This window comes from Rattus norvegicus, chromosome 4 (genome assembly GCF_021556685.1).
Source record: "Rattus norvegicus strain SHRSP/BbbUtx chromosome 4, alternate assembly SHRSP_T2T, whole genome shotgun sequence".
In the NCBI taxonomy this organism is placed as follows: Eukaryota; Metazoa; Chordata; class Mammalia; order Rodentia; family Muridae; genus Rattus; species Rattus norvegicus.
Genome location: NC_141537.1, coordinates 110,574,923 through 110,589,116, shown reverse-complemented (window position 1 = coordinate 110,589,116; position 14,194 = coordinate 110,574,923). Strand labels below are relative to the sequence as shown.

At 40.1% G+C, this 14,194-nt stretch overlaps 1 protein-coding gene across 6 annotated transcripts in view; it reads left to right on the top strand.

Annotated features, from left to right (window-relative positions):
• Positions 1 to 14,194, top strand: part of Ctnna2 (catenin alpha 2) — a 1,149,154-nt gene that overhangs the window by 1,037,355 nt on the left and 97,605 nt on the right. For all 6 annotated transcript variants that reach the window (XM_087656637.1, XM_087656638.1, XM_087656636.1 and 3 more), the window contains one exon: positions 7,043 to 7,243. In XM_087656637.1, coding sequence (XP_087512763.1) covers positions 7,043 to 7,243 — 201 coding nt within the window. The remainder of the gene's footprint in view (positions 1 to 7,042; positions 7,244 to 14,194) is intronic.

The window sequence follows — 14,194 nt, the reverse complement described above, 5'->3', positions numbered from 1 at the left end:
CTGGTGTTCCCATGCCATATTTGACATTTAGTGCAGCCACCATGGCACATGCCAGTTTTTCTTTACCAAGCCACTGAAGAAGACACATGCTTTATTAACTCTTTACATCCCCATAAAAGATCCCTTACTTCTTTTCTCTCCAGAACACCATTTCTCAGTTTCTTTCAGGAGTTGTTTCTCTTCAAAATATTTTAGAATAAAAGTGCATGAAGGACTGACTCCTTGGATAGACATGTTGATCTAGCCCTTTTCTTTGAGTATCTGTGATATTCAGAGTCTTAGAAGAAATTGAACTCTGAATCAGATGTGGCTTCTGTCTTAAAAGGATTCACCACTCTTGATGTTTCCAAACACACTGGCCTCTGTTGTAAAGATGCAGACAGTAATAAGGGAAGTTATCACAAGGGACCCATGAATCTGTGAACATACCAAGTAATGTCTTTTGAATAAAACATTCATGTCTACATGGGCAGATGCAGTTCCTTGTCAAACTCATTGCTATCATTAGCAAAACAGAAATACATTTTGAGGGAACCTGACTAGCCCTGGCTTTGTTACACATATGTTGCCAATTAGTGTAACTGCTTTTATGAGAGAAGTCTGACTAATTTTTAAGTATTGTGAATTTCTAACTGGAGAAAAGTTGAGAATTGCTGAGCAAACTGTCTTAAAATTTAAAAAAAAACATGAATCTAGGCTGGTGGCCCACACCTCTAGATTTAGTACACAGTGGTCAGAGGTAGGTCCATCTTTGTGAATGTAAGGCCGGCTTAGTCTATGTACATTCCAGGACAGCTGGAGGTACGTAGAGAAGACTCTATCTCAAGCCAATTAAAAACAAAACATACTTGAAAATCAAATTAGCAAACGGGAAGTTAGGTAGCATAAAGTAATACTTATACCAATTCTATTAGCTATCTAAAAATGTCCTGACTTAGCTGATTGAAAACATTTTTGTCATAACAGATTTTTTTAAGTAAGCATCTTCCCTTCAAATCTCCAAAGCTTTATTGATAACAGCATGCCCCCTCCCCCTTCTTAGAATGATATCAAATGATATCCCCCTTCTCAGGTACCCCTCTAGAAACCCCCATCCCACATCTGTCCTCTACCCCTTTTCCTTGCCTCTATGAGGGTGCTCCCCCACCTTTATACCCTTTTCCACTCCACCATTCCAACATGCCCATACGCTGGAGCATCAGACCTCCACAGGACCAAGGACCTCCCCTCCCACTGATGTCAGACAAGGTCATCCTTGGCTACATATGTATGTGGAGCTATGAATCCCTCCCTGTGCCCTCCTTGGTTGGTAGTCTATTCCCTGGGAGTACTGAGTGACCAACCCAGTCTATATTGTTCTTCCTATGGGGTTGCAATCTCCCTCTGCTCCTCTAGTCCTTCCACCAGCTCCCCTGGTGGCGTCCCTGAGCTCAGTTTGATGGTTGGCTCCAAGCATCCGCATCTGCAATGGTCAGTTGCTGACTAAGCTTCCCAAGGAAAGCCACACCAGGTTCCTGTAAGCAAGCATCTCCTGGCAACAGCAAGAAGGTTGGTGTTTGGTGTCTGCAGACAGGATCGATCTCAAGGTGGGGATGTTCCCGGGATGCCCTTTCCTTCAGCCTCTGCTCCATTCCCCCACCCCATCTTTCCTTTGGACAGAAACTTTTCTGGGTTAAAATTTTTGAGATGGGTGGGTAGCCCCATCCCTCGAATGGCGACCGGGCATATCTACTGGAAGTGTTCTCTTCAGGTTTCTATCTCCCCTTGACTGTGCATTTCAGCTAAAGTCATCCCACTTGGGTCCTGGGAGCCTCTCGCTTCCCTGGCATCTGGGACCCTCCAGTGGTTACCCCAAGTTGTTTTTAAAACATTAGATATCAATATGCTTTATAGTGTCATAAATGGACTTTTTCAGATTTTTTTAAAAGTATTACTTGCAGAGATTAACAACATAATTGTCAGCCCTCTCTGCTTTGTAGTCTGTTGCAAAACACCATCTTTTCCAATTGCACAGAAAACAACAGCTAGCTTGTTCTTACAGTGGTGTGTCACATCAAAAAAGTACCTAAATGTAAACACATGGTTTACACAGTATCCAGTTACTCCTTTTCTGGGCAGTGTGTGATTATCTGAATCCATCCCTGCAGGAAAGGAGGCTATGACAGTCAGCTTTTTGTATGTAAAATACAGTACAAACTTTCTTTTGAGTCAGTGTCTTCCTAGGGTGTCTGCTCAGGTGAGTTCACAGTAGATGATCAGGATCCCAGGGAAGGATGGTTGTGGGGAGTTCCTTAATAAAAATAGAATCTCCTTCCATCAATATTTTTATACTTAGGAAAATATCACATTACAAATATTTGCTTTTTGTAAGTTTGAGAAAACTGACTAGTAGCCAGCCTTTATAGATACCTTTATCATTTTTCCATTCTAACTTATAACTGAAAGTAAAAAAACCAGAAGAATGTAGAAATCAGAAACTTAGGGTAGGCAGGATGACTTAGCAGGAAATGGCACTGGATGCACATGCCTGGTGACCTGAGTTCGAGTCCACACAAAGGTAGGAGAGAACTGAGTCCACAGAGTTGTCATCTGACCTCCACACACATGCTGTGGCTTGATTTTCCTCCCAGACACAACAACAATAATAAACTAAAAGTGAAACAGAATGACTTAAACACACCAAGTCGTCTTATAGGGCAATATATTATGAGGTCAAAATTAATGTTTTGTGAATAGCAGATTATAGTTAGCAGTTTTTAAATCAATCTCCTAAAGAATATACACCTACTTCCTTATGCTTGTTTTTATTAAACGTACTTTTTATTAATTTTAGGCACTATATTTTGTTTATGTTCTTCTATTTCTCTCTAGCTCTTTCACTGTCTGCCTACTGAATTTCATGTTCTCCCTCCCTCTCTTACAACCACCCGAAACAAAAAAGAAAAAAAGCAAATAAGACAAAAAGTGCCCCAAACAAATGAAAAATAAAACAAAACAACAACAAAACCCTCACTCCTTTACACACATAAAACATGGAGTCTATTGGGTGGTAGCCAACTGTTCCTAGTCATGGGGCCTGCTCTGGAATTGTGGTTCCTACACTCAGTGACACTCCATTTGAGTAAACTGATTTTTTTCCTTTGCCAGAATGTATCAATAGCAAATAGCTTCTTGGTTGCCAGGGACCTTGAGTTCACTCTCCCCTGTACAGGGCAGGGATCCTGTCTGAGTTGGACTTGTGCAGGTCTTATGTGTACTGCTGCCACAGGCTCTGTGTTTTCAAGAGTGCTGAGTGCTTGGTTGAAAGAAAGAAAGAAAGAAAGAAAGAAAGAAAGAAAGAAAGAAAGAAAGAAAGAAAGAAGGAGAGAAAGGAAAGAAAAGAAAGTAGATAAGAAAGAAAGAACGGAAGAAAGAAAGAAATCTACATTGGAGCTTGGGATTTGCTGGATACTCATTTAAATTTTCCTCCTCTAGAAACTTGGAAATCAGAAGTATTCATAGAAACTTTGTCAATAGCTAATAATCCAAGCCGCCTAACAGTCATTGAATTTGGTTGCTATAATGTAAGCAGTTTATGTAAGACAGTGATAATGACAAGCAAGCTAGTTCTGTTGAAAGCATGTGCTCTTGTGTGTGTGTGTGTGTGTGTGTGTGTGTGTGTGTGTGTGTGTTGTGTTGTATATTCATCTTAGTCTGCTCAGTGCTATAAAAGAATTAGAAATCAGGTGACTTATTAAGGACATCCATCTGTTTCTCACAGTATTGGAGGCTAGAAAGGCTAAGATAAAGGTACTTGTGAGAGCTGCCCTCTCATAGATAACTGAACTCACTGCGTTCCCATGCTGTAAGAGGAAAGATCTCTCTGGCATATCTGGTAGAAGAGAACTCATTCACTCACTCACCTCTTAGCACTGGGTCACCTCCTCAAGTTTTTATTTCTTAATGTTGGATCTCAGACAATATGACAGCTTCATTCAAGCCTGGACGTGCAGGCCCGTAATCAAAGTTCTTAGGATGCTAAAGCAGGAAAGTCCAGAGTGCAAGATCTGCCTGGGCCACAGAGTAAGCTTAAAACCATCATGAACATCTTAGAGGAACTTTTCTCAAAATTGAAAACTAAACTACACTTAAAGCTAAAAAAACCCTAAAAATAAAAGTAAAAGTAATGAGCATTTACTGACCAATGGGTAATAACCTAGGTTCAGTCTTCAGTTCCACAAGTAAATAAATAAAAATAAAAACTATAAAATGTCCTTATTATTATCCATATCTGCTTTCTACTTCTATTTAACTACCTATTTATGTATTTAACAATTCATTTAACTACCTTGTATATCTATCGATCTATCTGTCCATCTATCAATTCATCTATACATCTATCTACATCTACCAATCCATTCATCATCTATCTATTCATTTATCTATCATCATCTATCTATTTATCTATCCATCATATCTGTTTGTCTGTCTGTCTATCATCTATCTATATGTCTATCTAGCTAGCAATACATCTATGTATTCATCTATGTATCTCTCAACTTTTTGTAGGTATGTTTCAGGGTAAATTTGTGGGTGTCAGAGCACAACTTTCAGAAATCAGCTCTCTCCTTTCATCATCTGGGTTTCCGGCATAGAAATCACGTCATCAGGCTTGGTGGGAAGTGGTTTAATGGGGCAGAGGTGTCTCATTGACCCTTCTTAGTGTTAAATATTAACTAGACCATAAGAATAATGAAAATGCTTAAATCTATGCTTGACATTTCAATTTGTGAATTTGAGGCACGAGCATTCAGACACCACAGTTTCAGTTGTATGTATGTGTCTGTGTATAATTTTCAGCTTAAAATTATTTTCATTTTTCTTTACAGTGCTAAACTTGTGAGCATTCCCTTGGAATTGTGCTTTTCAAAAATACTCAACAGACATAATTACTGTCTGACATCAGACAGGGAATTGAAATAGAACCTACTTGCTCCACTGGAAGATTGTGTCTTTCTCTATAGAATCAGTTCCATTCCTGCTTGCTTGTCTCCTACTGTGTGGTCCTTGACAGGAGAATGGTGCTTGCCTTCAGTGTAATCTGCTGTAACATTAAAGACTGGATTGTACTTAAGTCAAGGGAACTCCATGATCTTTCCCCCTTAATCCATTTTCTCTGTGACTGTATCTTCCATCTGACGTATCCTACACTGTCATTTAAAAAGTTCCTCAATAAAAAAATAGTCAACTATTCATTCATGCATCTAAAATTTCAATTCCTTTAAGGTAGAGATATTTCCAGGTCTGATTGACTTTTTGTCAGCTGTTCTGACTCGCACACTTATTTATTTTTATTTCATATGTGGCTGAGTGCATATGAGTGCCCCGCGAGTATGTGGGTGTCTGCAAAGGGCAAAGAGGATGTAGAATTCCCTGAGCTTGGAGTTATTGATGATTGTAAGTCAGTTAATATGGCTACTCTGAACTGAACCTAGCTTCATTCACTTCAAGATCAGCAAGCACTCTTAAGTGCTGAGTTACTTCTCCCGTCACCTCTCCACCTGACTCCTGCTCCTAGAAGTAAGCCTCAAAACAAGGGATTACTTTTCATCAGTACGTCTCAAATTGCGGTGTTGCCTCCACCATCCCTATGAGCATTTCTTTTTTTTTTTCTTTTATTAACTTGAGTATTTCTTATATACATTTCGAGTGTTATTCCCTTTCCCAGTTTCCGGGCAAACATCCCCCTCCCCCCTCCCCTTTCTTATCGGTGTTCCCCTCCCCACCCTCCCCCCATTGTCCCCCTCCCCCCAACAGTCTAGTTCACTGGGGGTTCAGTCTTAGCAGGACCCAGGGCTTCCCCTTCCACTGGTGCTCTTACTAGGATATTCATTGCTACCTATGAGGTCAGAGTCCAGGGTCAGTCCATGTATAGTCTTTAGGTAGTGGCTTAGTCCCTGGAAGCTCTGGTTGCTTGGCATTGTTGTACATATGGGGTCTCGAGCCCCTTCAAGCTCTTCCAGTTTTTTCTCTGATTCCTTCAACGGGGGTCCTATTCTCAGTTCAGTGGTTTGCTGCTGGTATTCGCCTCTGTATTTGCTGTATTCTGGCTGTGTCTCTCAGGAGCGATCTACATCCGGCTCCTGTCGGTCTGCACTTCTTTGCTTCATCCATCTTGTCTAATTGGATGGCTGTATATGCATGGGCCACATGTGGGGCAGACTCTGAATGGGTGTTCCTTCAGTCTCTGTTTTAATCTTTGCCTCTCTCTTCCCTGCCAAGGGTATTCTTGTTCCCCTTTTAAAGAAGGAGTGAACCATTCACATTTTGATCATCTGTCTTGAGTTTCCTATGAGCATTTCTTGAGAATGTCTTTGAAACTCCCTTTCCCAGGTCTCATCTCAAAGCTGTCCTAGTATGGTTTTCTATTGTTATGGTACAACACTGAATAAAACAATCTTAGGGAGGTGAGGATTTCTTTGACTTACAAATCCTGATCCTCATCCATCCTTATGGGGAAATTCATGGCAGAAGTTCAAAGTTGGAACCTAAAGACAAGAATTCAAGCACAGTCCATGAAGCAAACTGCAAGCTGCATGCCTACTTGCTTACCATGTCTACTCAGTTACATAACCCAGAACCAACTATATATCCCAGGGTTTGCACTGCTCAAGGTGAGCTGGGCCTTCCCACACTGAGCTTCAGTCATGGAAATGCTCCCTGGATGTGCACACAGGCCAATCCAATGGAAGCCACTCCTCCTACCCTGAGACTCCCTCTACCCACATGCATTAAGTTGACAAAAAGTAGCCAGCACAGCCAATGAGCCAGACACTTCCAAAGTTTCACCCAAACATCAGTGTGACAAACCTCTGGCTGGTGCTCAAGTTTCACAACTACTATTGTAATTGTAAGGGATGCCCCTTAAATACTGCTTCATGTTATGGGTTATACAATTTAATTTTTAAGATGAGGACTCATAGGGACGATTGAATTGGTTTTAGACTGATCATTAGATTCTTAGTAGTACAAGGTCATATAAAAATGTTTGTCCTCTTCCCAGAAAATCATATCTTGGAGGATGTGAACAAATGTGTGATTGCCTTGCAAGAGGGAGACGTGGACACACTGGATCGCACAGCTGGGGCCATACGAGGCCGGGCAGCCCGGGTCATTCACATCATCAATGCCGAGATGGAAAACTACGAAGCCGGGGTCTATACGGAGAAAGTGCTGGAAGCCACAAAATTGCTTTCAGAAACAGGTAAATATGGATGTTACATTTGCCCCAAATATCAGTGCTATAATTGATTTCTATATCTGAACACAGCAGTTACATTAGCTTCTACCATCCTTGATTCATCCACTTTGTATGTATCATGGGGCGTGTGGAAAAATGTGCAGGCTCTTGTTACTTAAGTTTGTATTTGAATAACAGAAAAAAATTGTATTACTTTCCATGTTTATGTATTATTTTGTCATTTTCAAGTGTAATATTATTTGGTTCTCACAAGAATTTTAGAAATAGGCAACAAAAATTTTGATTTTTCAAGATTACAGATAAGAAAGTAGAATAGTTTCAAAGCTACACAAAGTTTGGATCTGACTGGGGATTGGTTTAAGTATGAATCTCTTTTTACTTATTTATTTATTTATTTATTTATTTATTTATTTATTTATTTGTTTGTTTGTTTATGTATTTATTTAACATCCCAAATGCTGCCCCTTTCCAGTCTTACAGAGTCCCCCCTCACTTCTCTTCCCTTCACCTCTGAGAGGGTGGGCCCCTCCCCCTTGGTTGTTTCCCTACCCAGATGCATCAAGTCTCTTCAGGGTTAGGGATGTCCTCTCACACTGAGGCCAGACAAGTCAGCCCAGTAAGTGGGAATCTCTATTGCATAGTTTCTTCCATTTCTTGAGAGAATTGAACCTAGAGGAAGAAGCTGGGATAACCAATGGGGATGTAGGAGGCTAGATGTGAGATACTAAGAGAAACCTGGCAGCACTGCTGAAAGGGTTTAGCCTTTGAATATCTACCCAGCCTTGAATGTCCTCATTTAACTCATGTTCTGTCCAGTGGGACTCATTGCTTAAGTAAAGTGCCTTGTGCAGCTGATTTTCACTATAAGGACAGAAGATTAAGAACATATACAGCATGAACGAGGTAGTGGGTTACTTAGTCAATGTTGAAGGAGTATCTCTCTGTATGGTGCTATATTTATGCCCTCATCTCTGATATAAGTTGATCTTTTTCAAATGTAAGGATTTTAGCTAAAGTTCAACCATTTATCAGCATCTATATGTAGGTCAAGGGAAGATCTTGCCATTGCCCTGAGCTTAATCTTGAAACATTTCAAGATTCCTATGAGTCTGAGGTATTGAATAGATGGTCATGCTCATGTCACTAATATCCATTCACTCAGGACTTCATCCATTCTCCACAGGAAGGTGCAGTTGCTTCTACGATATTCTTGTAGCTCTCTGGGGTGGGAAATGACATTCTGCCACTGAGCTAGCAAGGCATTCTGCAATACAAAATGTATCAAAGAACATGAATGTGTGTGTGTGTGTGTGTGTGTGTGTGTGTGTTTGTTATTGTGTTAGACACTTAAGACCCTCATCCTTTGTAATTTTGTGTGCATGATGAAGGGTTGGAATGTCCAGAAAATGAGATAAAACTAGAGGAGAAAGAAAGAGAAATCTTTGTTTTTGATGGTGCTAAGAATTAGTGCTGAATTGGGTCAGGGCTATCCACACAAGTATCTTTCCCTACCAATCCCAATGACAGCCCTACCAAGGAGTTTGCATATGGTCTTAGTGCACAATCAGACCCATAAAAATAGATATTTTTAAAGGACCACACAGTGCTGTGATCCAAGACGAACATGTCAATAGCATGCTGTTTTGCTTAGGAAAAAAAAAAAATTTACAAAGGCTTTGTTAGCCTGGAAGCATCAAGGAAAAAACAAAAAGAAAATAAAAGCAAAACTCTAAAGTGCAAATCTTGTCTATTTTCTCTGAAATATGAGAAAAAAAATGGAAGATTGCTCTTGTGAACCTAATACACTTAAAATAGAAAATAACAAAAATCATAGTCAGATATATCCATACTTTCATTGGCTCTGAGGTAGAATTACTTTCATTCAAACACAATTCTTTCATGCAGTAGAGCAATACAAATCAAGCTGGATATACAGTGTTTCTCGTTTATATTAAAGAACGTAGGAAGAGGGGCAGGAGAGATGATTCAGTGATCAATAGCACTTGATGCTCTTCCAGAGAACCCAAGTTTAGTTGTCAGCATCTAGGCTTATTGTGGGAGGGTCTCAACACTAGTAACTATAGTTCCAGATGCTCTGACACGCTCTTCCTGCCCCCACAAGCACACACACACACACACACACACACACACACACACACACACACACTATTAAAAAAAATAGAATAAGACATTTTAGTCTGTAATTAAAAGATTTTCTAAACCCTTAAAAAAGAGAAAGATGTCATCTCACAGTGGTATGGTTTGCCTCTGCTGGCTTCTTAGCTCAATTCTCATGTGAAACTGAACTTCTTGTGACATACCTCACATATAACAGAAACACTCCTGATGCTGACTGTACATGGAGCATCAAAGAAGGGTGTGGAGACAGGACTCTGCAGCTCAGGACTGGTGAAAACAGTTGAGTCAAGTGAAATGTACAGGGCACATTGGCAATTTATTTGTGACTTTGAGCTTGAAGAAAAATAACACAGTTGCTATTCCAAAGACACAGCACTTTCTTTATTGTCTCTGGCTACTTCAGCAACGTAAGTGGCGTCTTGGCATGAGTTTGCACAGACCTTTAATTCTAGTGCTTGGGAGGCAGAAGCAGGTGGATCTCTGAATTTGAGACTGGACCAGTCTAGACAGCTACTTCCAGGACACCCAGGGCTACATCAAAAACTCTTGTCTCAAAACAAAACAAAACAAAACAAGTGGTATTCAGTAGGTCACAATTTACTTAAAGGCAAGGACACTCACTTAATTGTGGTAGAAAATGTAACACTAGTTATTCAAAGTCTAGAAATGTAAATAACTTTCTGGTTTGTTTCTTATTTAAAAACGAATCAAGGAAGCAGAGCCATCCTCTTGAAGGTTGCTGTTTTGAGGAACAGTGCTTACTTACATATCGGGAAACCATTTAAAATTCTTGTGTCAGCCTTCACCAAAGGATATAGCTAAAGATGCCACTGGCTTTGCTCTCTTTCCTGTTGCTATTATAAAAGTACTAAAAAAGCAAATTAATAAGAAAGTTTATCTTGACTCACAGTTTGAGGATACATTCCGTTATGGTGGAGGACAATCAAGGTGACAAGGAATTGGGGTAGATGACCACATCAAATTCACTGTGAAAATCAGAGTGATGAGTGCTAGTGTTGGACTTTCTCCTTTTGATACAGTCAAGGGTTTCTGTGTCAAAACAAGATCAATCACAACAAAGATGTGTCTTATCACTTTAAGGTAATCAAGAAACCGCACAACCATGTTCACGGGACACCATCTCCCTAGTGAGTCTCAGTTCTTCCAAGTTCACAGTAAACTAAATCACCTTCTTATTAGAGATGGCAATGTCTTATTCCTCATTGGATAAAGTAGATGAGCAGGACATAAAGGATTCCATTTTTAAGAACTTGTTGAAGGGTACTAGGAAAATAATGAAACAGAAAAATACAGTAAATACTTAAAGGATGTATAAAATCTTTTGCCTCTCTAATTTTCTCTTTTTTGAATATGTGTGTGTGTGTGTGTGTGTGTGTGTGTGTGTGAGTATGAGAGAGAGAGAGAGAGAGAGAGAGAGAGAGAGAGAGAGAGAGATATTTTATAAAAACCTAAAGTTGTTGGCATGAAAATGGAGAAAAGTGTTGGCCAAAAGCTGACTAATATGACATATTACATCCTGCTGGCCTTGATTAGACACTGTAATCTCTGGAATTAAAGGAAACTAGGTACCTGATGTAATGATACAAATTTATCAGTTTAGGAGTGTCACATGATTAGGATTATAGGACTTCTTCTTATTCAGTCTATGTAACCTTGAGCCTGTCAGTCATTGCTTCAGGCCTCAGTTATCTTGGCTTGCAAATAAGTCTAACTAAAGCAATCACCCTTTCTCCCAAGCCTATCATTGTAATCTGATGCATTTTTTAGTATTTCTGTGTGTTTTTTAATTTTAAGATAACATTGATTTCCCCTTCCCTTTCCTCCTTCCAAACCTTGTGATCTCTTTGCTCTCCTTCAAATTCATGGGCTTTCCCCCCCACCCAAGTAATCATTGCTATATGAATATTATATACATCTATTCCTAAATATAACCAGCTGAATCTGTATAAGGTTACTCAAATGTATGTTTTCAGGATAGATCATTTGATACTGGATAATAGTTAGTGTGATCATCCCTGGAGAAGACTATTTCTTCCACTCAGCATTCCTCAGTTGCCCGCAATTCTTTTTTTTTTTTTTTTTGATATTCTTTTTTTTTTTATTAACTTGAGTATTTCTTATATACATTTCAAGTGTTATTCCCTTTCCCGGTTTCCGGGCAAACATCCCCCTCCCCCCTCCCCTTCCTTATGGGTGTTCCCCTCCCCACCCTCCCCCCATTGCTGCCCTCCCCCCAACAATCTAGTTCACTGGGGGTTCAGTCTTAGCAGGACCCAGGGCTTCCCCTTCCACTGGTGCTCTTACTAGGCTGTTCATTGCTACCTATGGGGTCAGAGTCCAGGGTCAGTCCATGTATAGTCTTTAGGTAGTGGCTTAGTCCCTGGAAGCTCTGGTTGATTGGCATTCTTGTTCATATGGGGTCTCGAGCCCCTTCAAGCTCTTCCAGTTCTTTCTCTGATTCCTTCAACGGGGGTCCTATTCTCAGTTCAGTGGTTTGCTGCTGGCATTCGCCTCTGTGTTTGCTGTATTCTGGCTGTGTCTCTCAGGATCGATCTACATCCGGCTCCTGTCGGCCTGCACTTCTTTGCTTCATCCATCTTGTCTAATTTTGCCTGCAATTCTTTATGTAGGGTTGAGGCCTCATGGTTTTCCCCATTCACTTCGGCATGTCTATTGTTGTGGTCCTTGTTCAGTTTATGTTTAGGTAGTCATGTTGGTTAGGCTATATGGGCATAGCGTCTGACATTAATGGAAAACTCAATCTTACAGCAAACTTCCTGTTCCCATGGCTCTTAACAATCTTTCTACTCCACCCTTTGCTATGTTTCGTGAACCTTAGGTATAAGTTTTGTAAATGTGTCCACTGGGAATAGGTTCTCTAAATCTGCATTTTGATTGGTTGTGACGTTCTGTAGTGGTTTCCATCTATTGAAATTAAGTTTCTTTGATTCCTTCTTTTCAGTAGATTTAAGCCCAATTAGTGTGTTGTTATCACCAAGGTATGAAAACTGTTCTTGTCTATTTGGTGTTTTGTGCTTTCTAGTATGTGGTTAGGTATGTCTTTCTCTAGTTTGGAAAATTTTTCTTTTATGATGTTATTGAAGATCTGGTTTCTTCCATTGACTTCAGGTACATTATCTCTCTCATGCTTGCCTAGAATTGAAAAAGGTTTTGTTTTTTTAAAAATATGTCCCACATTCCCGTATGTTTCTTTTCTGTGTTTACAAAAAGCTTTTTATATTTTTTGCTTATTTAGATAGATCCTCTAATTTATCTTTGAGTCATGATACTCTTGTTTGATTCATTTGACGTGTTGATTAATTAGGTTTTGTAATTCTATTTTCATTTCAGCTTGTTTTCTTTAATGCTTCTCTTTCCTGGTTGTTTTCTATCCTCATGTCGTAGATTGTCCCCACTGTTTCCGCCAGCCTTTTTGGAGAACACTCAGGTGTTTATTCTCCTTAATCTCTTTCTCTCTAATTTCATACAGCTGTTTCTTTTTCCTTTTTTTAAACTCCTTGCAGTCTTTAATGAAGTTCTTCTAAATCTTTTTCTTAGAATTTATCTATGTACTGCTCATTGGCTCTCATTTCTAAAGAACAAGAGGGTTTTGAAGACAAGATATTGGCTGCATCTTTCATGTGGTTATTATTCTTGTGGTGAGGTCTAAGATTTTTGTGTGTATGGGTGCACTTGAGTGTGTGTGTTTGTATGTGCATGTGGCAGGGGTGGGTGGGTGAGCCCTTCATCATATATGGAAAGAGTGAGAAGGTATGTGGGTGGGTTGGGCCCAGAGGGTCGAATGAAGTTGGGTAGCAGAGAGTACTGGGCTGGTGTGTAGGTTGTACCTCCTGATCCAAACCTATGAAGTGGGCTTAAATGTAGTTGGTTGGGAAGATTTGAGGTGGAATGGCAGGGCCTACGGATTGATGGTTAGGTAGCTAGTGTCCTTGCAGAAACCTAGAGGGGGGTTGCAGTGCAGCTACACAGGTATGCCAGACTGCGCAGAAGCACTGGATATGGGGTCAAGACCAGATCTGATGGGTTTGGGAGAAGGTGTGAATCCAAGTGTCAAGAAGATTTTCCCAGCTAGATCCCAGAAAAGGATATGGGTTATCTGGATAGTACACAGAAAGGTGTGGGTCGTGTCAGTTCAGGAAGTTCCCGGTGGAATCCAGTCTTTCTTAAAAATAAACAAACAAACAAACAAACAGACAAGCAAATAGTTCTCTGAGACTTGAATATGATGTGCTTTGATTATATCTACCGTGGGTGTCTTCCCAGATTTGCAACCACTTATATACCCAAATTTGAGTCAAAATTCATCATCAACAAAACAAAACCCCCATCAAGATTATTTTCTGCTGCCTAAATGTGCTCTTTCCACTGAGAATGGTTTATTTACTGTAGAGACACTTTTAGAGAAAACTGCCTTTCTCTTGTCCATCAGCTAACACTTACAATTAGCTTCAGAACCAGTGTTGGGATTTCATTTTGATCTGCCCTCTAGCTCTTACTCTTTCTGCCCCTCACCTTCTGACACATGTTTTGTGTAGTATTTAACCACTTTTCTATGTGAGCTTATCAGAGTTTGTCCATAGGCACACTCTATTTTACGGAGAGGATAGATGGGTGGTAAAGTGACATCAGGGGGAAGTAAGGGGACTAGAAGGAAGAAGGGTGACCTTGAGAAGATAAAACAGGGACAGTTTCAGGGCTGCGGAGACGGCTGTCAATCAAGTATCATTTAAAAGTTTAGGACTGAACTTTCATGCGTACTCCCATGTAAACATT